This window comes from Cervus elaphus, chromosome 11 (genome assembly GCF_910594005.1).
Source record: "Cervus elaphus chromosome 11, mCerEla1.1, whole genome shotgun sequence".
Classification (NCBI taxonomy): Eukaryota; Metazoa; Chordata; class Mammalia; order Artiodactyla; family Cervidae; genus Cervus; species Cervus elaphus.
In genome coordinates, this window is record NC_057825.1 from 36,190,549 (window position 1) to 36,218,376 (window position 27,828).

Consider the following 27,828-nt stretch of genomic DNA (forward strand, 5'->3'; position numbering starts at 1 on the left):
CCCTCCCCCACCTCCCCCACCTCCCCCTACCGCCCCACAGACATCCTCTGCGCGCTGAAGTCAGGGTTACGAAGCTATTTTACAGGAGTCTTTGAGGCAGAGGTGTGAAGCAACCCACTCCAGCCACAGCGGGGCAGACTCCACCCCTGCTATGGGGGCTGCTCGGCAGCCTGAGCGCCCCAGAGACTCCTGGTGGCAGCACCGCAATTCCTGGGCAGGGTGGGAGGGTTCGGAACCCTTTTGTTTCTTCTTTTGTTTCTTCTCCTTGGAGCAGATCTGCGAGCCCAGGCTGGTGGGTGGTGTGTGCTTACCCGGCGCGACTCCCAGCACCCCGGGTCTCCCGCCGCCGGCCGAGTGTGTATGTGTCCAGTGGAAAAAAACCCTACAACGACACCACATCTTTTCTCACCCAGATCAAACCTTCCGCAGCTCCCAGCGCTGCAGACCAGCCCCTTGCAAGCTAACACGAGCCCCCGCGGGCATTCGGTCGCCCCAGCTCCGCGTCCCCTCCCATCTTCCCACCGCCTCTTTTGGAGTTGTGCTCTCATTTCCACGCAGCTTCCCGGGGGACAGAAGAGACGCGCCTCGCCTCGGGCGCAGCGATCCAGGTGCTGCGGGCGAGGATGCCAGGGAAAGGCCTAATCTGGGGGAGCGGGGGTGAACCCCAGGTGTGGGCTGGGGACGGCACGTGGGTGCAAAAGAGGGCGCTGGTTGAGGGATGGCGCCCTCCCCCAGCGCAGGGCGGCCACGGAGCGGTCGTGTCCAGAGCGGGCCCCGGCGCCCTCCTCACGCCACAGTCCTCAGCCCAGAAGTCCCCGGGGTGTGTGCTGGGAGAGGGGTGCGGACGCCGGCGAGATTGTAAGCGGGTAGCTGCGTTGACATTGAACTCAGGTTCTAGTGCGTGCGTGCGGGTGCGCGCGCGCCCGTGTCCACGCGCGTGTTTGCGTGTGTGAGTGGTGGGGTGGGGGCCGGGCTAGAAAGCTGCAGCAAACCACGGCCCTCGGGGAGCGGAGCCGAGCGCGCCCCCCAGCCGCCGCCAGCCGGAGCTGCGAGCGCTGAAGCCATTCATGATTTTGGTGACGTTATGCCAGGAGTGGGCGAGGGAGGGCGTGGCCTCCTGGAGCCGAGCCCCGCCCCCGCCCCTATAAATACCGCTTCCCCTGCTCTTTGTGGGGCCGCGAGCTCGTCTGCCCTGCCGACATCGCTGGTAGTGGGGCTGTCTCCTGGAGGCGGACCAGCGAACGCCCAGTTCCCGCATCCGGCAGCCTGCCGCCCCACTCTGCGCCGCTGACATCCTTACCCGGGACGCAGTGACCGTGTTTAAATCACAAGGGCGTGGGTCAGGCTCCCCTAGGACTTCATGTCTGTTTATTTCCCCATTCACTGGTGAGTATCTTCTGCGCTCTCGGCGGGCATCCGTCTAGCGGCCGTGGCTGCTGGGCCCCGGGGCGCCTGCTCGTACCGGCTGGATTGCGAGGGCAGCGGGCGGCGCGCGGGCACCGGGCACTAACCAGCCGCCCAAGCCCGTGCAGGCGTCAACGTCAAGGTTGCCTAGGTGGGGGTGGGGGGTGGTGGTGGTGAGAGCATCCAGACAAAGGAAGTGAACTCGCAGCCTTCACTTAAGTGACGGCTGGGAGGGTGTGTGTACAGTCATGTTGGGGTGGAAGAAGAACCAGAGGTCAGGGCTGAACCCGGCTAATAAAACCCCCTCTCTGCGGAGGGCTGCAGGAGGCGCGCGCCCGGCCTGGCGCAGGGGGCTCCAGCTCTCCCCGGCCCCTCCCCTTTTCCTTTTTGTTTGCATGCAAGTCTTGGCGTCGAGGCCCGCGGCCACCAGGCTGAGCTGGTGCAGCGGCCGCGTTTGCAGAGCTCCGAGGGTTGGGGAAAACGCCCTCCCCACACGGAACTTGACTGAAGCCACAAGCAGCCGCACGATCACTCGCTACACCTCTCGATCCCTTTCCTCTCCACAGCCCCTAAACCCGACGCGCCTTTCTTGGGGGCCGAGGCTGGGGAGGAGCCGCCCTCCCCCCGGGCTCGCCTGGAGGAGCCCGGGCCGGGCAGCGGGAGGCGGAGGTTTGCACCCGACCTGAGATTGGAGCTGGGAGGGATGCGTCCTGGGCGCCCGGCAGGTTGAAGAGCGAGCCCCTGGCCGCTGGGACTTGCGTGCCGGCTGCTGCTTCCTTCCTGCGCTGAGGAGAGGAAGAGCGGTCGTGGGGAGAGCGCTGGCGGCCCCGAGCGCGCTCTCAGGTGCGCGTGCAGAGAGCCCCGCCGCGCAGGCTCCAGCTCCACGCAGTCCTGCTCAGTTCAGAAACCGGAAAGTTCATGCTTCTTGGTTCAACTTTTCGGCCCCGCGCCGAGAGAGGAGTGAACGCCGGGACATCAGGCTGAGAGCCCGGCCAGAGTCGGGTGGGCGCTCTTCTGTCTCGTTTCTTCGAGGGTGGGCAATAGCCTTTCCCGAACCCAGGAGGAAACTGACTTTGGAGTCCTCGTCCTTGACCTCAAACTTGCCCGGAAGCCTAGCATCCTCTCTTAGTCTCCCCTCCCCCAACCCAGCCTGCCCAATTAGAAAAGAGACGGCATTCTCAAAGCAGAGTAAAAATTCCCTCACCCCTTCCCTCCTACCTCCAGGTACCATATGGGTGAGACTTGCAAGGCCATTGGAGGCTGTGTGCCCCTGAGCACTCAGAACTCACCAAGATGTGCGTCAAGGCCCATCAGGGTTATTGTCCCCTGAGAGATTAAGGTTGGGTCTCACTTTACAGTTGATTAGCATTTCATAGTTTGTAGTGCTCCACCCCTCACCCTGTGGAGCACTGTGAGCATAACTGTGAAACTGTGGGCTCTGCATTATTAGTGTCGTGGTAACTAACAGGGCACCTGTGGCTCAGAGAGGTTGTGTGATCACACAGCACTTGAGTGGCTTAGCTTGGAGAACCTATTGCTTTTGTTTCCTAATCTAGTGCCATTTCTACACTATGTAGAAACTGTAAAATGTAAAATGAAGATGAGTTTGGTATCCCTGTTTCCTCAGCTGTGGTCTTTCTAAGACCTACCTTACTTTTTATGTTTAACCACTTATAAAGGCATGATGGTGAAAATGTTGAGTGTTATGTAGCGAGTACATTGACTTTGGTATGTGCTATTTGGCATTACACATTCGGGACCCTGTACGTGCCCATGGCTTGTGTGAGGATAATGGAACACTTGTATCCTGCTTACAGAGTACAAAGCACTTTCACATGTCAGCCATTGGTGGGCCAACTTGGCCCCTCTGGAAATTTCCTTTGCAATCAGAGTCCAGGCATCCTTAAGGCTTTTAATCCAGGGGATGTTTTTCGAGCTGTGAGCTTTCAGCTGCTGTGGCAAGGGCTAGAGAAGGGGCTTGGATGGCAGATGTGAAGTTTGGGGAAAGCTGACCCCTTGGGGCTTTATATGGGACATTTTGCAAAAAAGAACACCAGAGAGATATAGAAATTTAGGAAGGCAGCAGTACTGGACTTGGTTTCCCTGAGCTTGGCCTGTTATCATTATGTAATAGCAATATTCATTTTCCCTAGAGAAGGGTTGAATTGGTTTTAATATAGACAGACGGCCTCAGCTACTTACTGTTTTGGGTTTTTTTTCTAGTTCTGTCACTTAAAAGAAAATTCAGAGTCATTTTGTGCCAGTGGGGACTAGTACAAGAGAGGAGGAAAGGGGAGGTTTGCCAGAGTGGTTTTCAGACAATGGGCTTTTTTGAGAGCCCTGATGCTCTGGGCTTGTAAGGCGCTTCCTTGGGGTATGAGCTTGTTTTTCTGTGAGTTCTGTTTTGAACACCTCTCATCCTCCTTCCAGACAGTTTCCTGATTTAACAGCAGAAGGCACGAGAGTAGGAATGTGAAAGTGTGTATGTTTGTTGACTTTTATTCTGGGTTTCTTGGCAGCCCTGACTATCTGAGCTCGGCCGAGATGACTGAAGTGATGATGAACACCCCATCCATGGAAGAAATTGGTCTCAACCCCCGAAAGGATGGCCTTTCCTACCAGGTGAGTTCAGTACAGGCTCTGTTCTGGCTTCTTTGAGCCTAGTGGCTTTTGCTGGGGTTGGTGGTAGACTTGTTTCTGTATCTGAGTGCTGTTTGTAAGATCTATGTGCCCTTGAGAAAGTTCCTGAATGCCAATAACCCTCAGTTTCTTCATCTGTAAAATGGGACAACAGTCGTTCTTACCTCATAGAATTGTGAAGATTCAACATGATGAAATAACATGGGTAAGGCAGTCATAGTGCCTGGGACACAGTAAGCGTTCAGAAAGCGTGAGCCAGTTCTCAATTAGTCATCCTGGCTGCTATAAACTCTTCCCTTTATGGTGGCAAAGGGGGAGGTGATTTGTGTAGTCAGTTCAGACCAGAACTTCCCTCCCCAGGCAAGCCTTGGGCAGTAGTAACATTGCTGTGAGGGGCGTCTTATGAAGAAGGGTGGTCTGGTGAAGGAATTGCTGTGTCCAATGCTGCTCTCTTCCTTTGATTGATGGTTGACCAACTGATTCCAACAGGGTTAGTGTTCAAACTACTTAGAGTTGAAGAGACCTTTCCCCAGAGGGTAGCTCTCTCAAGGATGTGATCACCAGGATCCAGCACAGAGATTATCCTGTGTGGTGGATCCAGAATATTTAAGGACCAAAAAAAGTGGTCTGAGTAATGCCTTCAGATTCTCAGCCCCGTGCTCCTTCTGGCCTACCATATGCTTTCCACTGTGCCTAGCCCACTACAGAGACCTTCAAATACCTTCAGGGCAGTGAACTGTTTTCAAATTTCTGAGGAGAGTGCCTAGGTCATTACATATGGGGGAGGAAAGAGTCTGTTTTTAAGGGAAGATCTTGGAAACTGTGTAGCATGGCTGAATGGGGAAAATGAATGGGGTGCGGTGGGCTCATTCAGCAGATACTACCTGAATGCCGCTATGGGCCATGCACTTTACAAACTACTTGTTTGGTCTTGACCGTCGCTCTGAGATGGGAGTTATTGTTCTGTCTCACGGATGAGGAAACAGGCTCAGACTGAGTGGCTGACTTGGGTCTCGAATTCCAAAGCCTTGCTCTGTCTGTGCCTTAGGGTTGGTTCTTGGCTGGAATTGAGACTTTGCTCTGGCTAGTCACTCCTTAGAACCATTCTAGGTTTGTTTTTGTGAAGAAAGAGAAAACAGAAAGCTGGGTGGGTGTGATGGAGGGAGGGTGATCAAAGAGAGCTGAGATGAAAGCTGAGGTTGGCTAAGGTAATTTGGCAGGTGACAGCAAGAGTCACCTCAGACACACTTGGGACGTTCAAGAAGGCCCCTTTGTTGTGTGTCGATACGGCCAAGCCTCTTCTGTTGGCTGGAAAGAAGTCTTTAGGTGGCTTGCGGGGGTTCAGAGGGAGGGGGGGAATACCCTTTCCTGGTTGGTTTTCTCCCTTCCACTCTCAGAGCCGGTCTGAGAGAGACAACTGAAGGCCCCACAGCCTGTGGGAGGGCAGAAGTTTCCTGACCCACTGGCTGGGGTGTTTTTGGATACCAGTTTCCAAGTCACTGAATCAGACTGAATCTTTGTGGTTACAGGTGAGGGGTTTTTTTTTGTTTGTTTGTTTCGTTCTGGGTTTCAGATTTCCATCACAGAACCTTTCCAGACACAGTCGTTGGTATATCTTATGTGTGCTTTCTATATTCTCCTTTTGAACAGATCCCAGGATAAAGGGCCAGGTCCTACAGGGCAGTTTTCTTGACCTTCAGGTTACTTTGTTGAATCTGAGGGATAGAGCAGGTAATGACAGAGGAAGGTGCTGTGGTGCTGGGTGAGGACAGCTCAACTGGGGCTGCCGCGGGCCGGAGGACAATAAAATTGCCTCTGGGCTCCTGAGATAACTCGATGCTGCCTGAGCAAAGGGCCCTCAGATCTTCCCCTATGGTGCTAGACTGAGGGCCCAGTTTTCACAGCCTCTCAGGAGATCTGTTCCTGCTACCTTCAAGCAGACTACTGCCCAGTACCAAAATATCTTACCTTGAGCTCCAGTGCAGTCCATCACAAGATTTCAGAAAGGTGTTCCTGGAGAAGAGAGAGGGGAGCAGTGGTTATCTTCAACCAATCAGCATTTATTGGACACTTGCTGTATGTCACATGCTATGCTGGGCATTGTGAGGAGGGTCCAGGGCTTATGGGGGAGACCAGCATGCACATAACTGGAATACAGGCCATCTGGTGGAGCAATTGGAAAGCTATGGTCAATCTGGGGATGTGTGGCAATGGGAAGGCTTGGGAGGAGAAAGTCAGACTGGGGCCTTGAAAGAAAATTAGGACTTGGAGAGGACACTTCCATCTCTAATTTTGTAGCACCTTTGGCTTGCCTCCGTTTGGGCCAGGCTCAGGTCTCTGCAGCAAGTTGGTCTGACAGTTGTCATATAACCGGTATTCTCTGGGCCCACTCAAAGCCACTGCCATCCCATTAAACATATTCCCACCAGAGCTCTGGGGACTGGCCAGGTCTGTCCATTGTACATGCTCAGGCTGGGCTTGGATCTGGGGGCAGCAGAGCTTTGAGCTCTGTTCTTGGCATTCCTCCTGAGGGTAATAATAGTACATGGCTTTTACTGCGACCTGCTTTTCCCAGGAACTAAAAGTGGGATGGAGACATCAATCCCGACTTAGCAGTTGAAACAGAATCTCAGACTTGTGGTTTGACCTTGAAATAAGGTCGTAAAATAAATAGGCACACTGGAATTTGTCAGTTTTTCCCCCCACCTTCCAGACCTCCCCAGAACGAAGCTTTGCTGATTTCTCTGCCCCAGATGTGACATCTTTCTTCTCCAGCGCCTGTGGCATTTGAGCTTAAATGATGCTGCCATGGTCCTGCCTGACCTTCTCCTTGCCCAGGTCTCCAAGGGCAGAGGATGCCTTATTCCCTCTTTGTGCCTATCAACCATCACCCTTCCAATAGCCCTCCCCAACCTGAGGTGCCTGCTGGCTTGGGCCTTGACAGAGCAGGTGCTAAGTGAATGGTGGTAGTTTCAGTAAAGTTGAGTCTCTTGATTCTAAAGCTGCTCACCTGCACTTCTGCTTTAGAATTTTTAAAGGGCCTCCTCAGCATCACATCTCTCTCTGCTCAGTCATGTCTGATGCTTTGTGACCCCATGGACTGTAGCCCACCAGGCTCCTCTGTCCATGCAGCTACTCCAGGCAAGAATACTGAAGTGGGTTGCTATTTCCTCCTCCAGGGGACCTTCCCCATCCAGGGATCAAACCTGCGTCCCCTACACAGACTCGGATAGATGTCTTTTTATCCCCTAAGAGATTTGGGGAAGCCCTATCTCTTGTGCTTAGAGAGTTAGTGCTGTTTTATGAGCACGTATAAAAATTGGCAGGGCCAGTACCCTGTTTTATCTTAACATTTACTTAGAGAGTCAATTCAATATGTGCAGTCCACATCTGCTGTCTCACTTGGCATGAATTATGACACCCTCCCAGGTGGGTGAATAAACGGTTAATAGAAAGTAGAGTACATTTTGGGCAGGGATGTAAGTGGTGGCCAGCACACAGGGGGCTGAGTGGGAGGGTCTTCAGAAGGAGGATGGGGTTCTGTCCCTGCTGGGCTGCAGCTCCCTCCTCACACTGCCTCTGTCAGTTTCTTGTTCTCTGGCCCGTTGAATAGGGATGTTTGCCTAATGCCTTCCTACTTTCTCTAATTCAGGGAAGCAGGTCAGTGGCTGCCTTGCAGGCTCCCCGCAACCCCGCTAGATTGTGACATTTTGGAATGCCTCTCTGACTGGGTCTTCTTCTGTGCTGTGCCTGAGTTGGTCTGGGCCCTGAAAAGGGCAGGGTCCTGGGCATTTGCCTCTGGTCATGGATATTGCTGCAACCCAAAGGCTGTGCATTTCAGCCTGGCCACCCAGCTTCCCCAGCACAGCTTGCTGAGGCTTCTGCAGTTTATAATCCCCCCTTGCTGAGTTCTAGATAGAGATTTGGCTCTTCGGTCTTCATTTAAATCTGTCCCCTCTCAAGCATCTGAACCAAGATCTGATAACTTTTATCCTTCCAAGGCTCTTTAAATTCCTCTCTAATCAGCACACCCTCCTTCCATGGCCACCCGTATTCCTCCTGCTGTTCTTCGTCTCATGCTCCTACCATTTGATGTCCACCCACCAGTCAGAGGAGCAGTGGACTCCCCTCCTTCTAAGGGAAGCCAGGGAGGATGCGCTATGAGCTAGAGCACTAATTCTGTATGCACCACAGTGCCTCGTGTTCTGGGCTTTCCCTTTGATCCTCAGCGCTGAGAGCTTTCCTGCATCTTCCCCTGCGTTTCCTGAGACAGGAGGGAGGGATGTCCTGGCTTTTGTAGGACAGGGAGGAGGGACAGTAGTGGGTGACCTTTTCTGCCACAGTCCTGTCATTTGCTTCTTGCAGTCTGAGCCTCTCTTTCCGCTCTGCATTAGGACAGGTCTGAAGCACCTGGCCCCTCCTGGGACAGACTTTCTCTGTCTCTTCCATCTCCAAGGCCAGCATTAGCCAACTCCCTTTTCTCCCCCTCCTCACTCTTTATCAGAAGCAGCAAATCCTGTCTCAAAGAGCAGGCTCAGCAGAACATCTACAATCAGACAGTAGCTCAGAAACGCTTGCTCTTCACTCACCTGTCCATTGAGCCTCTCTTGACGAGACCCCCGAGCCTGGCTCTCCTGTTCCCTCCTGTGTAAGTGCAGGTGTGGAAATCCGTGACGGGCTGGGGTTCCTGCCTGTGTCTCTGTTCTGTTTCCCTCAAGCCCCTGCTCACAAAGCCACTCCAGGCGTGTCATCAGCCCCTTGTCTCCTCCTCCTGGCGCCCCTGTCTCATTGGTTACCCCCAGCTGCATACCCCCGCATGGTTCTCAGGAGTTTGGGAGTCCTGGCTGAGCAGGCACACAGAAGTCCGCTCGTCACCAGGAAATCATCTTTCACATAAGACTTAAAAAGCCTCAGTTGTCCCTGGAGGGACATAAAGCTAAAATTCCAAAGCACTTGGCAAGAGTCGTCCAGCCATGAACATGACATATTCCTGGAATCCCAGCATGTTTTCTCTCTCCTGTCCCTACCCCATCCACTGCACTCCCTGCTTGGTACAGTTCAGAAGAACATGAGGCAGAACACGGCAGCTAGAGCCACAAGATTCAGAAGCACAGGGAGTCTGTTTCTTTGAGCAGCACTGGGCCTGTGTCTGCACGTGCTGCCTCCTTTTGAGCCAGCACCCAGGTCACGTCAGTGTTCAGGTCACGTCTACTTTATGTAGGGGATCCAGCACCTTCCTTCCATGCCCAAGGCCTTGACACACACATACACACGGCATTCACTGTTTTGGAGTGCCCCTGGGTGAGAGCCTGCAGAGGGCTGGACTTATTCCCACGGGGGCTCCCCCCACAACGCGCACACCGTGGTCACAACAGTGAGTCTGTAGCACCGCCAGGGAGAGAACAAGCTTGCTTCACTTCCCCAGCCAACGTGACACACACTGGAGCCATACAACCCGGCCTTCTCTCAAAGGGCCTGTGTTAGGCCCGAGGCCTCTCAAGCGGTGGTGTGTTCATCACTCTGCAGGCCCAGGGTCTGTGTCTTAGATGGCTCTTTGTTCCCACCGTGCCGGGCGCAGAGTCCGGCAAATAGTTGTTTACTGGATGCTGTGTGATTGATTGGCCCCTTCTTCTCTCCCTTTCCTGAGCTGAGAATGCTCTCTCCACCTTGGCCACCCCATGGCGTGGGTTCTCATAGGATCAGCATTTTTCTCTATGCTGACCTAGTCTCCCAGGTTGGATAGAGAGGAGGATTGTACCATGAGGAAAAGGGATGAGTTTGGGTGGCGAATCTTGTGACTGGAGCCAAGAGCTATTCCTGGGTGTCTAGTGAATGTCCTGAAATGATCTCTCAGGCCCAAGTCCTGAAATAATCCTCTCAGGATGAAGACAGGCCCTCATTCACAGGGGGATCAGAGCGGCCCGGGCTCCGCGCCTTTGCAGTCTCGTAGCCATGGGGTTCCCTTGGCCACCTCTCATCTCGCCACCTGCCTTCCCTTGTCCCTAATCAGTCAATCAAATCCTGTGTCTACTCCTCACTCCTTGACTGAAGGAGAGCCCTTTGTTGCACAGACCTGTCTTAGAAAAAGAAGTAAAATTTGCCAAAAGTTGCTCCAGACTGTTTTGACCTCAAGGGAAGTTTGGGAGCTCCCTCAGCTCCCTCTCTGCTAGAATTAATTGCCTTGCACTGTGAGAAGCTCCTTTTACATAAACTGTAGAGAAGAAACACTCAAACATTTAGCTGAAGTGACACTGACTGTCTGTAACTCAGCCAGGGATTGTATTGGAGCCAATAGGAAGGTTCCAGATCTCTCACCATCAGGAGCATTGCCCTGAGCAAGGAGAGCAGTCACAAACCTCAGTCCAGTGTGTGTGGCAGGGTGTCTCTAGGTCTGACTTTCTCCTGACTTGAACCTGAAGGTGGTTCCCAGGCAGAATTAATTAGTGTGCCTTGAATTCATCTTCTGTCTTTACTTTGTAGAGCTTGAGACATCTCTGGATTTGAGAGGAATCCTTGGTTTTCCCAAATTTCTAAACATTTTCTCCAGATACAGCCCTATGTGTCAGCTCTAATTTTTCAGCAGGCGAATGTGTGTGGGCAGCACCAGGCTTAGCTGCTGATTCCTGGGGACTGAGCCTGAGATGCCTACATGAGTGCACATGCACGCGTGCACACACACACACACTCGCATCCACTTACATGAACTCACACACACAGGAGCACACTTACACACTCGCTTATGACCAAAAATGGCAGATGGCAGAATGTTAATAGCAGTTATTTTAGATCAGAATTCTATAACTATAGGAAAACTTTCTTTTCCTTCCCTCCTTTTTGAGTAATTTCACATTTTCACTGGTGAAGTATGTATTTTATTATTCTTATGCTTACTTTTCAAATTTTTAAAGTAACACATGCCCATTGTGGAATTTTTATTTTCTTCTTTAAAGTTTTTTTCCAAGTCACCACAATTTGACCATTCTTAAATTGCAACTGTTAGCATTTTAGCATCTTTTCCTTTCTCTTCCATGGCACTTGTATTTTTATGTGCCCAAGATACTGAGTTGTGTTCTGCTTTTTCACTTAATGGTATGTAAATCATCAGCATCACATTATCATAACTTATCTTAAAAATGCCTCAAAGCCACATTTTAATAACTGTACAGTATTTTATCATAAAGTTACAACATGATTTTTTTTACCATTCTCCAATTGTTTAGTTTTTTTAGATTGTATACATTTTTATTTTATAAATAATAAGATAGTTTATATATAATTTTAGATATAAATATATGTTTGTAGTTTATATTATAGTCTTAGAATAGGGTCTTAGAAGTAGAATTTCTGAGTCAAAAGGTGTAACAGTGTCTGTGTGTGTGTTGTAATTTATAAAGGTGATACTAATTCCTTCTAGAAATTTAGAGAAATATAGAGAAGTACAAAGGAAATTTTAAATGCCTGCATTCCTATCACTGAAACATTTTTATATGTTTACTTCTAGTTTTATATTCATTTTTATTAAAAAATAAAATTGAGGAAATACTGTGTGTGCTAGAGTGAATCTAGTGAGTCTTTTTTCATTTTGTATAATATTGTGACTATGTTCCTGTCATTTGGTTTTCTTCATAAAATGGCATTTCATTGTGCTGTGTACCACTTATTACTGAATGTTTAGGTTGTGGCATATTTTGTTCTTACAGAGAACACTGCTTTAAACATCATTTTACACAAATCTCTGCACAGGTCTGATTCGTTTCCAGAAATTCCTGGAAATAGAATTACTGAATCAAACATATTCAACATGATTAAGTTTCTTGATTATACATTACCTTAAAAACAGAAAAAAAAAGAGTTTATCATAATATGCTAGCTCCCAGCATTGAAAGCTTTAGCAAATAGAATCTCTGGGGATATAAAATCTATACATGTAGGATGATGGTGGGGCTTTGTGGAGAGAGTCAGAAAGGTGTTTGATTATTTTAAAGTGTTTGAGAGATGCTGTACATCTTACTCTAGTTTATTAATTGCTTATTTTGAGCAGAGATGATAGCAGTTAATGATGTTTAGATACCATTTAGCCAGCATTCTAAAATAGCCAGTGACATTCTTGTCCTATAGTGGATATGTTGACACACTTTATGGATTATGAATATGTGTGAGTTGTCGATTCCCCTATTTATCTCCTTTATTAAGGACGTTGGAGCACTGTGTGACCTTGAGGAAGATTGGGGAAGTTGTCTTGGCTTGGAAACCAATGAAGGTTGAACAGATCCACGTTTAGTCCCCTGAACCCTCTGGGTTTTCCTGGGGTTTCAGGTCTGGCTCATGGAGTGGTCATGGTTTAGAAATACTGCTTCCCCTACTCTGCTCAGCATTATGTGGCAGCCTGGATGGGAGGGGAGTGTGGGGGAGAATGGATACGTGTTTATGTGTGGCTGAGTCCATTTGCCGTCTACCTGCCACAGCATTGTTAATCAGCTATATTTCAATATAAAACTCAAAAAAGAAAAAAGAAATACAGCTTCCCTGGAATCAAGGCTACACGGGGCTCTTAGAAGTCAGTCTGAACATAATAGAAGTCTTGGGCCAGTGTTCAAGGGCCTTCCATCCAACAATACTGCAAGACTCCTGGTTCTTTGCAACAGGTAAATAGCTTAGGCCAACATTCCAGTAGGGCCCCCATATGCCTGGTGGTTTACAAAGTTAATGTAAGTGTTATACAGACAAACTTTGAAAGTGTTAGTGTATTTTATGGTTACCATCTATGATAAGAAATACTAGTTTTCCATTTATGTAGTGATAGAACTTTTTTTTAAAATATGTTTTAGACAAGCGAGTAAAGAAAAAAATATAACTGAGCCACAGTGTGAGTGTGGACAGGAAAGAGTAACAATGGTGGTGCCCGACTTCCTGTGGTTGGTGTCACTGTTGTCACCATGAAGGAATTGTTTTCTTCCAGAGTTGAAGATATACTCTTAGATGGAAGCATTCTTAAAGATCAGTTCATACTAAATTATGATATCTGTGTGTGTGTTTTTTTTTTTCATTTGACTCCTTGGATACAGCAGTTAAAGCCATATCAGAAATATTTTTGGCTGTTTTCCTTGGCACCCTAATATTGGAGGTTTTAATGCCAGATTACTTCTTAATAAATGTTCTGTGTATATACCACGTCTTGTTTCAGCAAGGTGTTAAAACCAGAGGACAGCTGGCCCTGGGGTTCACAGAAACTTTCCAAGGGATGTGACAGCAGAGAGCATTTGGGGAAAAATCAGTTTCCACATCTTTGGCTTCCCTCTGTTGCTCTCTAAAACTGTGTTTCCTGAAGACAGATCTCACCAGTTTTCTCTTCTTACCCTTCTGGTCAAGATTGCCCTCCATCCTCTTTGTAAGAGGACCTGCTTCTCACCAGCTTGAATCTTTTAAGGTGCCTCCCCAGTGTGTAGAAACTTTAGGGGCATCCAACAAAATGGACCATTTAAAAATGTTACTGTCTAAAAAGCTTCATATGTCCCACTTGTCTATAGGAACCAATGAAAAATTGCCTTTGTCTTTAATAATTATTTGTGGTATATTTATTGATCACTTATATACTAGTAGCTGCAGTAAGACAATCCAGAATTTTGTTTTTTTTAAAACCTTAAGGTCACAGGACATAAAAACATTAAAAGTCACTTTATATGCAATAAAGACATATTATTCCTGAGAAGTATGAAAAAAACTAATGACTAAAAACTTTCAAACAGAAAAATATATTAAGATAAACTTCTATGAAGCAGTAGAATGGACATATATTTTCAAGTAGAGAAAGGAATATGATTTGACTTAAGAGCTTGTTCATGAGGTTTTTTAAAATAGGTGATGGTTGCTATCAAATTGCTATGGTGTTTATAAGCCATTGAGTACACATTTAAAAGAGTAGCATAAAAGTTTTATTTTAAAATGGTGGTGTTTATAATATAGCAGAAGTTTTAGGTGTCAGTTTTAACAGGTGTGAAAGGAGACAATTTTTCAAAATTCTTTCAAAGTATATGCTGTATTTGGAGATCATGAATATAGATATTCTCCTTGGAATAAAAACTCTGGTACTGTAGCATCTCTGAGTGGGGTTGGGGGAGATTTGACCACCTTTGAGGCTTGGACCAGTCTCTGTCAGATGTGGGGATGCACTTAAATGCCAGTAGCATGACCTTGGGTCACCTACGTGTTCTTTGGACACGGATAGTGATATGGAGCTCAGAACCTCTCAGCACAGCAGGGTTTTAGACTATGAATCTGGACTGGTTTCTAAGCTTGGCTTTGCTACTGTCTATGTCATCTCAGGTGACTCCCAGCATCTCTTTGGGCCTTGCCTTCCCCCATGTGTCATGGAGAGAGAGCTGATTCTATCATTTTTGTTAAAATGTTATGTAATGAGGTGAAATCCTCCATCCTAATCTTAGTTGGCCCCTGGAGTTAAACAAATCTTCTCTCTCTTAGATTTCATGTCAGCCTTTCAATTATTTGAAGGTACCTTTTATGTTCCCCTCAAGTCTTTTCCAGTTTTAAAACATATTATCTTTCAATCTTGACTTATATAGTCATCTTTATGAAGGTGTTTTTTTTTCTCTAGGCCATTGGCTTTCAAACTTTTTAATCCTAGTCTCTTTTACATTCCTAAAAATTATTTAGGACCCCCAGAGATAACATTTGTTTATGTGGATTTTATCTTTTGACATTAAGAGAGTGTTTAACATTTTTATTCTTTATTAACTCCTTTAAAATAACAATTAAAACCATTAATTAATATAACTAATGATTTTAATAAAAGTAAATATATTTTCTAAAACAAAGATAAGTGTTCACATTTTTTGCAAATCTGTTTGATATCTGGCTTAACAGAAAACAGCTAGAGCCTTCAATTTATTGTGATTTGATATGTGTTGATTGAAGTCAATGAAAGAAATCTGGCCTATACAGATATGTACTTAGAAAAGGAAGAAATATTTTAATAGCCTTTTCATATATTTTTCTTTGATATTTTGGCAAAACTGAATAAGTGGTAGTTTCTTGAAGGTTAGTGGTAATGTGGAATCTGAAACATTATCAGTGAACTTTCTGTACTTTTACATAAAATTCATTAGCCTATCTTGCACTTTGAATGACTCTTTTACCCATGCTTTGTTTCACAACCTGATGTATTGATCATTTGGAAAATATAGGTTCACCAAGTTATGCAGATCTTCCAAATGTTAATACATTTTGTAATGTAATATAAAAAAAAATCACATTAGTTAATATCTCCACTGGTCTCATCAGAAATTCTTCAAGTGATAGGAAACTGTCAAGCTTATGATGGCTGATAAAAGTTTTCCAAAATTCTAATTTTTGCTTGAGACCTCAGTTTTTACCATTGGTAACAAACACCATTAGACATTTCCTTTAAAATACCAGTCTTATGTCTGCCAAATATCCAAGTCTGAATAACCATGGTTTGTTGGTCAATAATTCTTTCAACTGAAATGGTGTTCCATAGAAAAAAGTAGCTAGTTCAGCTTGCAACTCAATCCCATAAGTGTTTTTCTGCGAGACAACTGTTGTGCTCTGACACATACCAGAAATATTGTATTCCAACTTTGCAATGGCACCCCACTCTGGTGCTCTTGCCTGGAGAATCCCCCGGACAGAGGAGCCTGGTAGGCTGCAGTCCATGGGGTCGCTAAGAGTCGGATACGGCTGAGTGACTTCACTTTGACTTTTGACTTTCATGCATTGGAGAAGAAATTGGCAGCCCACTCCAGTGTTCTTGCCTGGAGAATCCCAGGGACGGGGGAGCCTGGTGGGCTGCCGTCTATGGGGTCGCACAGAGTCGAACATGACTGAAGTGACTTAGCAGCAGCAGCAGCAGCAACTTTGCATAGTGTATTAAAAAACATGTACTTAAAGAACCACCCTTACGGCAGAAAGTGAAGAGGAACTAAAAAGCCTCTTGATGAAATTGAAAGAGGAGAGTGAAAAAGTTGGCTTAAAGCTCAACATTCAGAAAACTAAGGTCGTGGCATCTGGTCCCATCACTTCACGGCAAATAGATGGGGAAACAGTGGAAGCAGTGTCAGACTTTACTTTTTTGGGCTCCAAAATCACTGCAGATGGTGCTTGCAGCCATGAAATTAAAAGATGCTTACTCCTCAGAAGGAAAGTTATGACCAACCTAGATAGCATATTAAAAAGCAGAGACATTACTTTGCCAACAAAGGTCCATCTAGTCAAGGCTATGGTTTTTCCAGTGGTCATGTATGGATGTGAGAGTTGGACTGTGAAGAAAGCTGAGTGCCGAAAAATTGATGCTTTTGAACTGTGGTGTTGGAGAAGACTCTTGAGAGTCCCTTGGACTGCAAGGAGATCCAACCAGTCCATCCTAAAACAGATCAGTCCTGGGTGTTCATTGGAAGGACTGATGCTGAAGCTGAAACTCCAGTACTTTGGCCACCTCATGCGAAGAGTTGACTCATTGGAAAAGATCCTGATGCTGGGAGGGATTGGGGGCAGGAGGAGAAGGGGACGACAGAGGATGAGATGGCTGGATGGCATCACTGACTCGATGGACGTGAGTTTGAGTAAACTCCAGGAGTTGGTGATGGACAGGGAGGCCTGGCGTGCTGCGACTCGTGGTGTGATTCCGCAAAGAGTCGGACACGACTGAGCGACTGAACTGAACTGGACTGACTTAAAGAATCAATATTTAATAAAAATTAATCTTTACTGCTTCATCAAGGACATGGAGAATTTTGTTTTCATTGTGAGTGGGGGGTGGTGAAGAATACTTTGACTACCAGTTTGCTGCTACTGCCATCAGTAACTCCTGCATTGTATTAGTATTAGTCACTCAGTTGTGTCCAACTCTTTGCAACTCTGTGGACTTATAGCCCACCAGGCTCCTCTGTCCAAGGATTTCTACAGGCTTAGAATACTGGAGTGGATAGCCATTTCCTTCTCCAAGGGATCTTCCTGACCCAGGGATCGAACCAGGGTCTCCGCATTGCAGGCAGATTGTTTACCATTGAAGCCACCCATACCAGCAATTTCACCCACTTTTGCTTTTTCATACCATTAGTGCAGGTATCAACATGAGAAAAAAGGCAAATAACATCTTAGTATTATGAAGAAAGTATTTTAACTCCAGGGACACTCTCTCCCTGAAAGGACCTGAGGAATTGAGCTTTGAGAACCACTGCTTTAGACTGAACAGAGATCAGAAGGCCGCAGCAGGGCATCTCAGTGCAGATGGTGTAGATCAGCTCCATGAGAGGAGCTGTTCCTCTAGGAACATAGCCCTGTTTTTTTCAGTCTTTTTGCATCAACACTGTACTTATGATCAACTAAAATCTCCAGATCTCTTTTATTGGACCTACTGTCAAGCTTCCTATTTGGGAGAGAGCAGGAAACTTTTAAAGACATACATTAGCTGATGACCTCACTTTGGGAAAAGGTGAGTGGGAGGTGATGGATGTTGTCCAAGTGGAGACTTTTCACAGATGGTGGAAAGGGATGGATAGCCGTGAATTGGGGAATCCTCAGTCTAAGATGGACAGTTGAAGCCAGAAAGCTGCCTTGAGTTCAGAGAAAAACCTAGGGGGACACTGAGTCCAGAGAGGGCACAGGGAAGGAGAGGTTAGCAGGTCAGGCAAACTCGAGCAAGGTCATGAGAATCAGGAGAGAGTGTAAGTCCTGGAGCAGGCTGGCCTCGTAGTGTGCTGCAAAGGTGGTGATGACTAAAGGCCAAGCAGAGGCCCTGGAGCTGGGCTGTAAGCAAGTCCTTAGAGACCTGAAAGTTGTTTCCATCCAGTGATGAGTTTGGAAGCCATGTAGTAGCAGAGCCCCAGACAAGAATGGGAAGGCTATGGGACCAGGCCAAATATTCAAGATTTTTGTCTCTAAAACAAAAAATGAGGAAATAGTTGGAAACAGCAGCCCTGTCAGTCTGGGCTTTCTGAGAAAGGGGGTATGTGGCTGTGGGACACTTGGGTAGAACAAATGGGAGAGACAGAGAAGCCATTCCCCAAATCCTGAGATGACTGAGAAGCTTGTCTTCTTTTCAAAGGGCAATAATGATATACACAATAGAATGTGGATATGTGAAATTATCCTATGCCAGATAGCTGCAGTGTTTTCTTAGCACCCTGGAGAACTTTGAGAGACATTCTTTAATATTCCAAAAGCCCCATCAGCTCACTGGACCCAGAATTATCAGCAGCAATGAGTGCTAATTAATTGGAATTTGGAACTCTTGACTTGCAGGATGGGTGTGTGTTGGAGAGATGTTTATGAGAGATGGTGTTTATCCAGAGGATTTCCTTTTCTTTTAAGTTTCAAGGCTAGAGGCTTAAGCATCTTTAATCCAAAGGAAGGAGATCCAACAGTTGTTATGAAATCCTACATCTCTACTCAAGTCTCCTTTAGGATTAGAGACACCAAGGAAGGGTAGGAGAGGGTGAGGTGGATATTCCATAACCCTGTCCAGGGGAGATTCGAGTGAGGTGAGTCTCAAGGATGGAGAATGAGGTCACTAGCATCCCAGTGGAGATGGGAGATTGTTCCTGCTTGTCCCCTGCATCCGTCAGTGGCCACTGTGCCCCTAAGCTCTAATTCTTTCTGTTCTTAACCGGCCACGTTTCACTTTGAAAAGTCAGTAAAATGCAAGTGATGATGAAGAAGGGTGTACTTTTTTTTTTTTTAATTAGCTGCCTCTCATTCACTCAGCCTTTGGCAGAGCAGGATGCTGGTAGAGATCTGCCCATTGTTATAAAGCAGCCCCTCCTAGGGAGGGATAAACACACAAGGCCAATCCATTGTTGTTCTCCGGGAAAAATAAGAAACCTAGGCAGCGGGACCTGGGAGTAGGCTGGGGGAGGGAGGGAAGGATGCATAATCAGGAGACCTCTAGCTGCAGGGGCTTCCACTGAAGGGCCAGGATCTGGACCAGGCAGTGGCTTTCATTCCAGCTGGCCTAACTCATGCCCTGGGAAAAGAGAGGCACTGGGGAGGAAGTGAAGGCTTCAGCCACAACCATTTCTCCAAAGAACCTGGCCTAGAATTTGTAAGCACAAGCCCAGGAGTGCTGCTGATTTCCTCCTGTCCCAAGCTACAACCACAGACTTTCCAGTTCCTCAATCTAAATGTTCCCTGGGGACCCCAGCTTTACCTAATAAGAACCATCATTAGGAATTTAAAATTTACAGAACTTGTTCGCACATACCTGTATTTAGTTCTCTCCAAAGCCCTGAAAGATGGGAATGAGCATTAATCCCAATTTATACATGAGGAAAGGAAGGGGGTGGGCCTCCACATTCCTTCCAACAGTACTGTAAGAGTGGGAACTCCTTCCTCATTTTACTTGGGAGGCAGCTGAGGCTCAGGGAAATTAAAATGACTTGACCCCAGTCATAGAGATAATAAAACTCAGGGACTAGGGAAAAGCCAGATCTTTCAGACTCCTGGTCTACCTGCAGGAGTGGAGATTTTCCATCGCAGGTTTGAGGTTGATGGTTTTTTTTCCCCCTTCAGGGAGGGAAGAGGCTCACTGTGTGGTTTTGGATGCTCAGGCAGATCCCTCTCGGGGCCTTGGAGAGCCACCTGGTTATTCATCTCCCACCTCCCCTCCTCCCCCTCCCACCCCAACATGCCTCTTCCCTCTATTCCTCTCCAGCAAAGAGGAACCGGATGGCCAAGCTCCTTGGATCTCGGCTTGCAGAACTAGTAATTAGCCCTTTGTGTCTAGTTAACCACCTTTCCTCTCCTCTATTTGCTGGTGTCCACTTTCCCTTATTAGCATCTTTCAACTCTTTGCCAAGCCCTCCACCCTGTTTGTGGCCAGCTCGGGTTGTGGTTGTTTGTTGGGGTGATGGCTGAGGATGAGTGTACACGGTGGGGTGGCAGAGGGGAGGGGGAGCTGCTCCAACCAGAGTCACTCACATTTTCCATCCTAGGTGCCAGGCGTCTCTCTCCTCTACCATCCCAGAGGCAGCCAGGTTTAAGTCACCTGGCTTAGAGGCAGACAGTTGATAGCTAGGCTCCCAAACTTCAGGCCTTTGGAGCTCGGGTATTACCTTTCAGTTTCCTTGCGTGGGTGGAATGGGAGCCGACTGACTGGCAACTTTTATGCTTTCAACAAAAGCCTGCTGACTAATTCCTCATCTCCAGGAGATCACCTTCAACCCCAGATTTCCCTGCTCTGAGGCAGCCCATGTGGGCCCATCAGCCAAACATCCTGAGCTTTCCCGGACAGTCCTAGGAGGAAAGGAGGACAGTCCTTTCCACTGTCCTCATATTTAACCATTTACTTGTGTAGCAATTTATATTTACTTGACTTTACATATTTCATATGTTCATATTAATAAAAATTGAAGGAAATTTTAAAAACTTAGCCTCAATTCAAGTGCTTAAGAGCCACATGTGGCTGATGCCATCGGACAGTGCGAGTAGAAAACATTTCCATTATTGTGGAAACATAGTCCAATATACTGTTCTATTGGACGGCTCCGATATACACAGGCAGAAATTCCAGCATCCAAACTACAGCTCACAGACTGTTTGTTCCTCGAAGGTCCTAAAGCTTCTCTGACCTTTCGAGTGAACTCATTTGAGTTCCCAAGATGTCAGAGCCTGCTGGGATTGGAGGCCACCCGGCAAAGGATGCCTGTGAAGAAATGTCCCTTATGAAATTCACCATTATCAAGTTTGGAATGCCCGCTGTTCCTCCACAGTGAGACAGATGGGGCCTGGGATGTTCTTGGTTCATGTGATTGCCAAGACTTCGCGTGCAAAGAAGGGAACTTGGTGTCTTTTAGTTTCATCCAAGCCATCGGCCTTGGCAGCCAAGGGGACAGCTGGTTGTCGAGTGCAGTCTTAGTGGGCAGAGCACGGGGCAGGGCTGAGAGAATTCCAGCTGTGAGGGTGCGTCTTGACCTGTCCTGCCTGGAGGGTGAGGGTGGGAAGTACCTCTCAGAGCCTCCCCATAATCCTTTCCCGACTTCTTAGAGGGGCAGCCTTTGCTGCAGAGAGAAGAGAAAAGGAGTTTTTCCCCTTCCCCAGTCCAGGGAGAAGGGATGCTTTGGGGTAAGAGGTTTAGCCAGAAGCCTTTTCTTTCTGGAACAGGGGCAATTGGTTTATCCCTTGCCAGTTCCTGCAGGCAAACAGCATGCTGGCCTGGCCTGCCGCCCCAGCCCTACCTGTCATGTGCTTGGCAAGTCTGACTTGAGTCCTTTTTTCCACTGCCTTCCCCACCCCATCAAATTGCCATTGCAACCTCTCATTTTTCTGCTGCCTAGATGATTAAAAAGCATGACTTAGTGGAAAAATCTTGACCTCCTTGGGGTCAGCCTCTTAGGCAGCTGTCAGAGATAAGATTGTACTGGCAAAATACTCAGCTATGCTTTGCAAGGCTTTCTGTCTGGATGTGAGGAAATGAGAAGCTGGTTGGTTCTGGGTGCGTTCTGTTTGTCTTTGGAGAGAGCTACAATTTTCAGAGACATAAATTGGTATTATCTGATAATAAAATATAATCTCTGATGGGAAGGTTAGATTACTATAGTGATTTTTTTTTTTAAGTAATTAACAGGCTTTGTTAAAAAAATTTTTTTTTCCCCATGGCGCCTGCTCTGAGCAATTCAGGGAGCAAAGTTCTCTGGCAACTAAGCAGTATCAGAAGTTCAATGCTCAGACTTCCCCCAAGGACTTAAAAGACTTAATTGTGCAGCTCCTGGTATGAAATTGTTTGGAGTTATTTTAATTATTGTGTTAGTATTACTGCCTCTTGCTTAGAGGTTGAATACTTACCATAGTCCTGTTGAAACTGCTCCAAAGAGGACATTCCAATTTGAATTTAACATATGTCCTCAAAGCATTTTATCATCTTTGTGTTTGCCCAGGATTTGTATCCATCTAGTGAGACCAGAGGCCACTTCACTTCTTAAATGGAGAAACTCAGGCCCAGGCGGTTGAGAGGTCTTGGTTAGGTAGGGTTGGACAAGTGATGTCAAGGACATAGTGAGAACCTGGGGTCTGTGTCTTGACCCTTTGTGTTATCAAATGGGCGCCTCTTTTGAAGTCCTGTGGGTCAGAGTTTGGGTCCCCGTTCAGCCACTTCCTGACTCTGTGGCCGTGAGTGAGTCAGTTGCCCTCTGTGTGCTTCAGTTTTCTCATCTATAAATAGTGATGACACCACTGCATACTTCAGAGGATTATTGTGATCTGTGATTCTGCTCAGCACATGTGCCTGCCGTATCTTCCATCATCAGCAGCATCATCCTACTTTTAATGAGAGACCCCCTCTCAGCTCAGAACGAAATCACATGCTCTCCACCACATGCCCTTTGCTTGTTATCCTCCTCTTCCTTTCGCTAGCCTTGCTGCTGCGTGTCCCTTCAGCTTTTCCTCAGCATGGGCGACTGTAATTAGAAGTCGGTCACCACCTCTCTCAGCCAGGGAGTCGCAGCATAGGTACAGCCCCAGGCTTGAGGTCAGAGGGTAGAGGCAGGGGTCCAGGGCTGTCCTGGGCCTGGTGTCCATCCCCTCCTGATATTTCGCAGCTCTGTCCTTAAAGATGTAGAACAAGTGTCCAGACTCGACAGTTCATCTTCTGGACCTGTCTGCCCAGATGGTCATCTTGGGGGCTGAACTGCCAGATGGGCCATTAAAGCCCAGGGTCTTACCACCATCCTTGGTCAGCTTTCAGGAAATGGGCGTGTTGGCCCAGTAGCATCCATTCATTGGTCAGAAGATGCAGATCTGGTTTGAATCCTGGCTCTTCCTTGTGGCCCTCAGAGTCCCAGGGTCTCTCTGCTCCTGGTGGAGGGGTGTGGTGTGTGGTGTGGTGGCAGTAAGGCCTAAGGCAGGTGATGTCTGAAAGAGCTTTGTAAACTGTAGCATACTTTCCACTCGTGGGGTTCCCCTCACTCACGCCCAAGGCTTGTGCTCAGAAGGGCATCTGGTTCCCCCTCTCAGGGCGGGGCTCCAGCTCCACATGAGAGAATGAGGAGGGGCCCACGTAAGCCCCATGACCTTCTCCCTGCTCGGCACTGAAGTCTAGTGCACACAGTTCAGTCCAGGGGCAGACCTGCAGGGCTGGCTGCCTCGGGAAGAGGAAACCTGTGGTGGGCATCATCTTTCCCCACGCCTCCCTTCACCACCACCCCCAGCCGAGCCCCTTCCTGCCTTGGTTTCCTCCTGGCTGCCATTATGATACTTTTTATAAGCCTTGTTAAATCTTTAATGATGCCTGGTTGTGCAGCTGGCTTAAGACTTAATCCCCAGCAATAGGGCTTTATTGGATAAATGGTTAATAATCACTCATCTGCAGGGATTGGGGAGGTTGTATTGAGGCCCATGATTCCCAGAAGCTCCACGTGGCCTCTGACACGGTCAGGGACTTGATGGGAACCACACTTCGTGGGGTCGGGTGCAGTAAGACTGGGCACCCTCATCACACCCCAGAAGTTGGGAAGGCCTGAGGTTCTAGGAGAGCCCTTTTAGTACCTCCAAGGAACAGAGCAAGGCACAGGGAGCCCCCAGGTTCTCTTCAAATGAGTCTCCACCCTCCTCCTTGTTTCACTTTCCTTTCTTTTGCCATGAACAAGCTATGTGACCCTGAGCAAGTCTCCTGACCCCTTTGGGCCTCAGTTTCTGTATCTATTAAAAGGACAGGTTGGGAAGAGACGACCTTATAGGTGCTGTGTGATTTTGTAAGCCCCAGCAGCCCAGTCTCTTCTCTCCAGCTCTCTGGTGAGTCCCCGAGGGCTGTGTGTGGCAGGGGACCAGCAGCCCTTGGGATTAAGCACTTAAGCTGCTGGGCAAAGAATTGGGTCATCTGTAGTCACAGGGCAGCGTGTGCAAAGGGAAGCCACAGAGCCTGGATTTTATAGCCTGGTTTAGGGTTTCCCCTGGCTCTGGGCAAGACACACAGTAGGCTTAGAAAAAGGGACCTTGTAGACAGGACTTTGGAAAGAGAATTAGACTCTTTCAGGTATAGAATTGTCAAGGTGGGTATTTTTCAGTCGCTCAGCCTCTTCCAACTCTTTGGAACCTCATGGACTGCAGGATGCCAGGCTTCCCTGTCCTTCACTATCTCCTGGAGTTTGCTCAAACGCAAGTCCATTGAGTCAGTGATGCCATCCAACCATCTCATCCACTGTCACTCCCTCCTCCTCCTGCCCTCAATCTCTCCCAGCATCAGGGTCTTTTCCAATGAGTCAGTCCTTCGCATCAGGTGGCCAAAGTATTGGAGCTTCAGCTTCAGCGTCAGTCCTTCCAATGAATATTCAGGGTTGATTTCCTTTAGGACTCACTGGTTGATCTCCTTGCTGTCAAGGAACCAGGGGTTGTTCACAGGTGGAAAAGGAGCCTGGGACTGTGTTCCCACCTGCCCATGTCTGGGGCCGTGCATTCAACTCTGATTTGACTTCAACTTCACAGCTGCAGTGAGATTAGAACCCGTCTCCTTAAGGGGCAGGTGGTATTGGGCATGGACTTGGGAGTCAAACAGACTTGGGTTTGAATCCCATTCTACCACTGCACCTTTCCAGGCTGAATGATTTGGGCACCCTCCTTCTCCAGGTATCTCCTGAGTGGCATTCGCAGCACCTATGTTTCAACATGACTGTGTTGGGTGCAAATGACCTACATAAAATACCTGGTATCTGGCTCACATCAAATGCTGATAATTATCCTGGGAGGAATTTGCTGTTGTGGCACCTGTTGTATGCACTGTACTTGTAGTTAAAATGCTTGCCACAATTGGAGATGTGACTTACTGTGGAGGACATGGTCTCAAGTTCTTTTATCTGAAAACAAAACCAAAAAGGACAAACACCAATTTGGTAGCACTGCCATGAAAGCCTTCAACTTCAGGATTAGTCGGCCAAGGGCTCATTTCCTCTGTTGCCCTGGAGTTTGCTCCCTGCCCCTGCCTGATGCTCCCCAGTGTTCCCAGGGCAGAGTAGCATGGTCCCTGGTGTGCAGTGGGGGCTCAGTCCTGCACGTGAATGTGACTGGGTTCTCTGCTTTTATTTCAGATCTTCCCTGACCCGTCAGACTTTGACCGCTGCTGCAAACTGAAGGACCGTCTGCCGTCCATTGTGGTGGAGCCCACAGAGGGGGAGGTGGAGAGTGGGGAGCTCCGGTGGCCCCCCGAGGAGTTCTTGGTCCAGGAGGATGCACAGGACAACTGTGAAGAGACAGCGAGTGAAAACAAGGAGCAGTAGAGTCCACGCCGGCTCCCTCGGGGTCACACCAGACAGCCTCTGTACCTGAACTGTGTTCTTTCCCACTACCATGGAAGGAGAGCGTGTGTGAGCCCCTGCAGTTCTGCACACGTCAGATGATGGCTTCCTTTCTGCACCTGCAAATCACTGAGTCGGTTTTCTTTTCTTTTCTTTTCCTTTTTTGAGATGTCGGGCAGCAGAGCCCTCTGTGACTACGCGCCAGGCCTTTTGAGAAAGGAAGCTTCTTAGAGCAGGGTTGGGGTGCAGGGAGGCGGGCATCTTGGAGATCATTATCTAAACTCAGGCGGGCTGGGGGCAGCCCTGTGACTCCAGTGGGCTCCGGGGGAGGGCGTCTGGGGCAAGAAAAACAAACAGGAGATGAAAGAGAAAAGAAAACTGAGCAGAGAAGTGCAGCCAGGAAAGATGGACCCAGCAGCACGCGCTTTGGCTACCGAGGCATCACCCTACAAAGTCTTCATCTCTCTCTCTAATTTTGCCCACTGCCCACCTTTGTTTTTATTTCGGGTGTGTTGGTCTGTAATGGGAGGCAGGTGAAGGAGAGCCGTGGAGCCTGGCTTCCTGCAGAGCCAGCCGGAGGTGATGCCGGGAAAGAGAAAAGTCTCCTGGTTCCTTCTCCAGACCCTCCCCTCAGGCCCTGGCCGATGCTCCTGCCTGCTGTGATCTGGAAGTTTTTTGAGAGGCTGCACTTTTGAGCGTTCCCCTGATTTATCCTCTTTGCCCCCCATCCTAGCCCTTTTGGAAATAGCGAGAGCCTCTCCCGCCCTTGTTGGAGGGCCGAGATAGATGCTTGGACACCGAGGTCCATTCTCCGCTGCTCCCCCCAGACTCGCTCTCCCTCTGGGTGGAGGCACAGCGTGGCGGGCCCTCCCTCCAGGGCTGGCCCTTCCTGCTCCTGACCCCCACCCTCCCAGCCCCAGCACAGCCGTTTGGGTGGCTGCTAGCCTGGCCGTGGGTTCGAGCCAGCCTGACCAGCTACAATACCCACTCCTACGTGGGATCTTGGCTTCTTTTTCTGGTGGGGGCTGAGCAGCTAGCAGGGGAGAGTTTCTGTTTCTCACTGGGAAGTGAGCGTTAAGGCAGGTCCTGAGAGCTGGCAGAGCCTGGGAGTTGTGGATGGTGGTGACAGGCCGCCCAGGGATGGAATTTGAAACTCAAGGGTGTAATGAGATCCTGGGCTTCTTCCCTGGTGTTCCTGGATGCAGAGGGTGGGTGGCGTGGGGAGGGAGCAGCATCCCTTCCCACTTGACCCCTGTGAGGGCTATAGTTGCAGAGAAAGCTAACGTGGACTTAGAGCTCCTTATCACAGTTAAGAACCATCTGGAGCTGCAGATTGCAGGACGAAACCCTTCACACATCTCTATCTCAGAGCAGGACTGTGCAGCCAAGAAGTGAGCTCAAGTCCCTCCCTGGGGCTGAACGCAGCCAACTGAGGCACCCACCTCGTCCCCTCAGGGCCCCGGGCCGTCCAGGCTGAGCCCCTTTGGTTGGGACATGTGTGTAGACTTGTACTTAATACCTCAAGGTTAGTGTGGCTCTGGGGAATGCTGGGGCGGGAGGACCAACGTGGCTAGCTTGTATCAGCAGGACTTGGTTCTGGGCAGCCGATGCTCATCCCCCGCCCCTCCGCCCCTACCCTGTGTTGTCTGTCCATGTTGCATACACCGATGGCAATAACTTCTTCCAGCTCCTCGGGCAAGTGGGAGAGGCCTGCAGCCGGCCCTGCGAGGGAGCTTTTCTCTCTCTCTTTCTCTCTTGCTTGCTCTAGCTCTCGCTCTCCTCCTGTTTCAGCCGCAGGGAACCTGCCCCCATTCCTCTCACTCCTCACAGCTGCAGTTCTCAACCCATGCCTCCCTCCGTGGATGGGGTCTTGCCTTTGAAAATCCTGTGTTTCTGTGTCCCCGTCTCATGCTCCCCTGTATCATCTGTCCCAGTCTTGCCATGTGATGGGAACGTGCTTGTAAACTGCATAACAAATCTGCTTTGTGTATATGTGTGTTTATGGGGGTGGTTTATTATTTTTTGCTGGTCGCTAGATCCCTTTGTATGACCATGTGGAGTCTGAGCAGGCCAGGGGCTGACAGCTTAAGTCAGGACCCTCAGCGGTGAGCCTGCTGTGGGGACTCAGCTGCTCTTGAACAAGTGGCTGAGCTCCTGTCTGGCCTCCTCTTTTTTTTTTTTTTTAAAGTAACTTGTGTGTATTTCTAACTGATCCTATTGGGGAAAAAAAAAAAACCAACCCTAGTATTTCAGTAAAAATGCCTGTTGTAAGATGAACCTCCTGTAACTTCTATCTGTTCTTTTTTGAGGCTCAGGGAGAAACTAGCATTTTTTTTTTTCAAACTACTTTTTGTCACTGTGACAGTTGTAAATAAAGTTTGAAAATGCTTTCCACTCTGGTCTGGTTTCTTTTTTTCTTGCTGCTCCGTTGGAACCAACAAAGCGTAGGAGCTACTCTCGCAGGAGGCTGAGTTCAGCATAGCCGCCCCATGTGAGGGTCCTTAACGTACCTCACCTGTTGGCCCTTCTG

General features: G+C 48.4%; 1 protein-coding gene across 1 annotated transcript; it reads left to right on the forward strand.

Moving 5' to 3' along the window:
• Positions 1-1,152: 1,152 nt before the first annotated feature.
• LBH (LBH regulator of WNT signaling pathway) lies at positions 1,153-27,692 on the forward strand. Its single transcript, XM_043917499.1, has 3 exons — positions 1,153-1,386; positions 3,924-4,026; positions 25,092-27,692. The coding sequence occupies exons 1-3, from the start codon at positions 1,361-1,363 to the stop codon at positions 25,278-25,280; spliced, it is 318 nt and encodes a 105-aa protein (XP_043773434.1). The 5' UTR covers positions 1,153-1,360; the 3' UTR covers positions 25,281-27,692.
• Positions 27,693-27,828: the final 136 nt, after the last annotated feature.

Excerpts from the sequence above, each read along its gene's own strand:
- LBH (XM_043917499.1), top strand. The coding sequence starts at position 1,361 with ATGTCTGTTTATTTCCCCATTCACTG. Across the intron at positions 1,387-3,923 it reads GTTTATTTCCCCATTCACTG|CCCTGACTATCTGAGCTCGG; the intron begins GTGAGTATCTTC and ends GTTTCTTGGCAG. Across the intron at positions 4,027-25,091 it reads AGGATGGCCTTTCCTACCAG|ATCTTCCCTGACCCGTCAGA; the intron begins GTGAGTTCAGTA and ends CTTTTATTTCAG.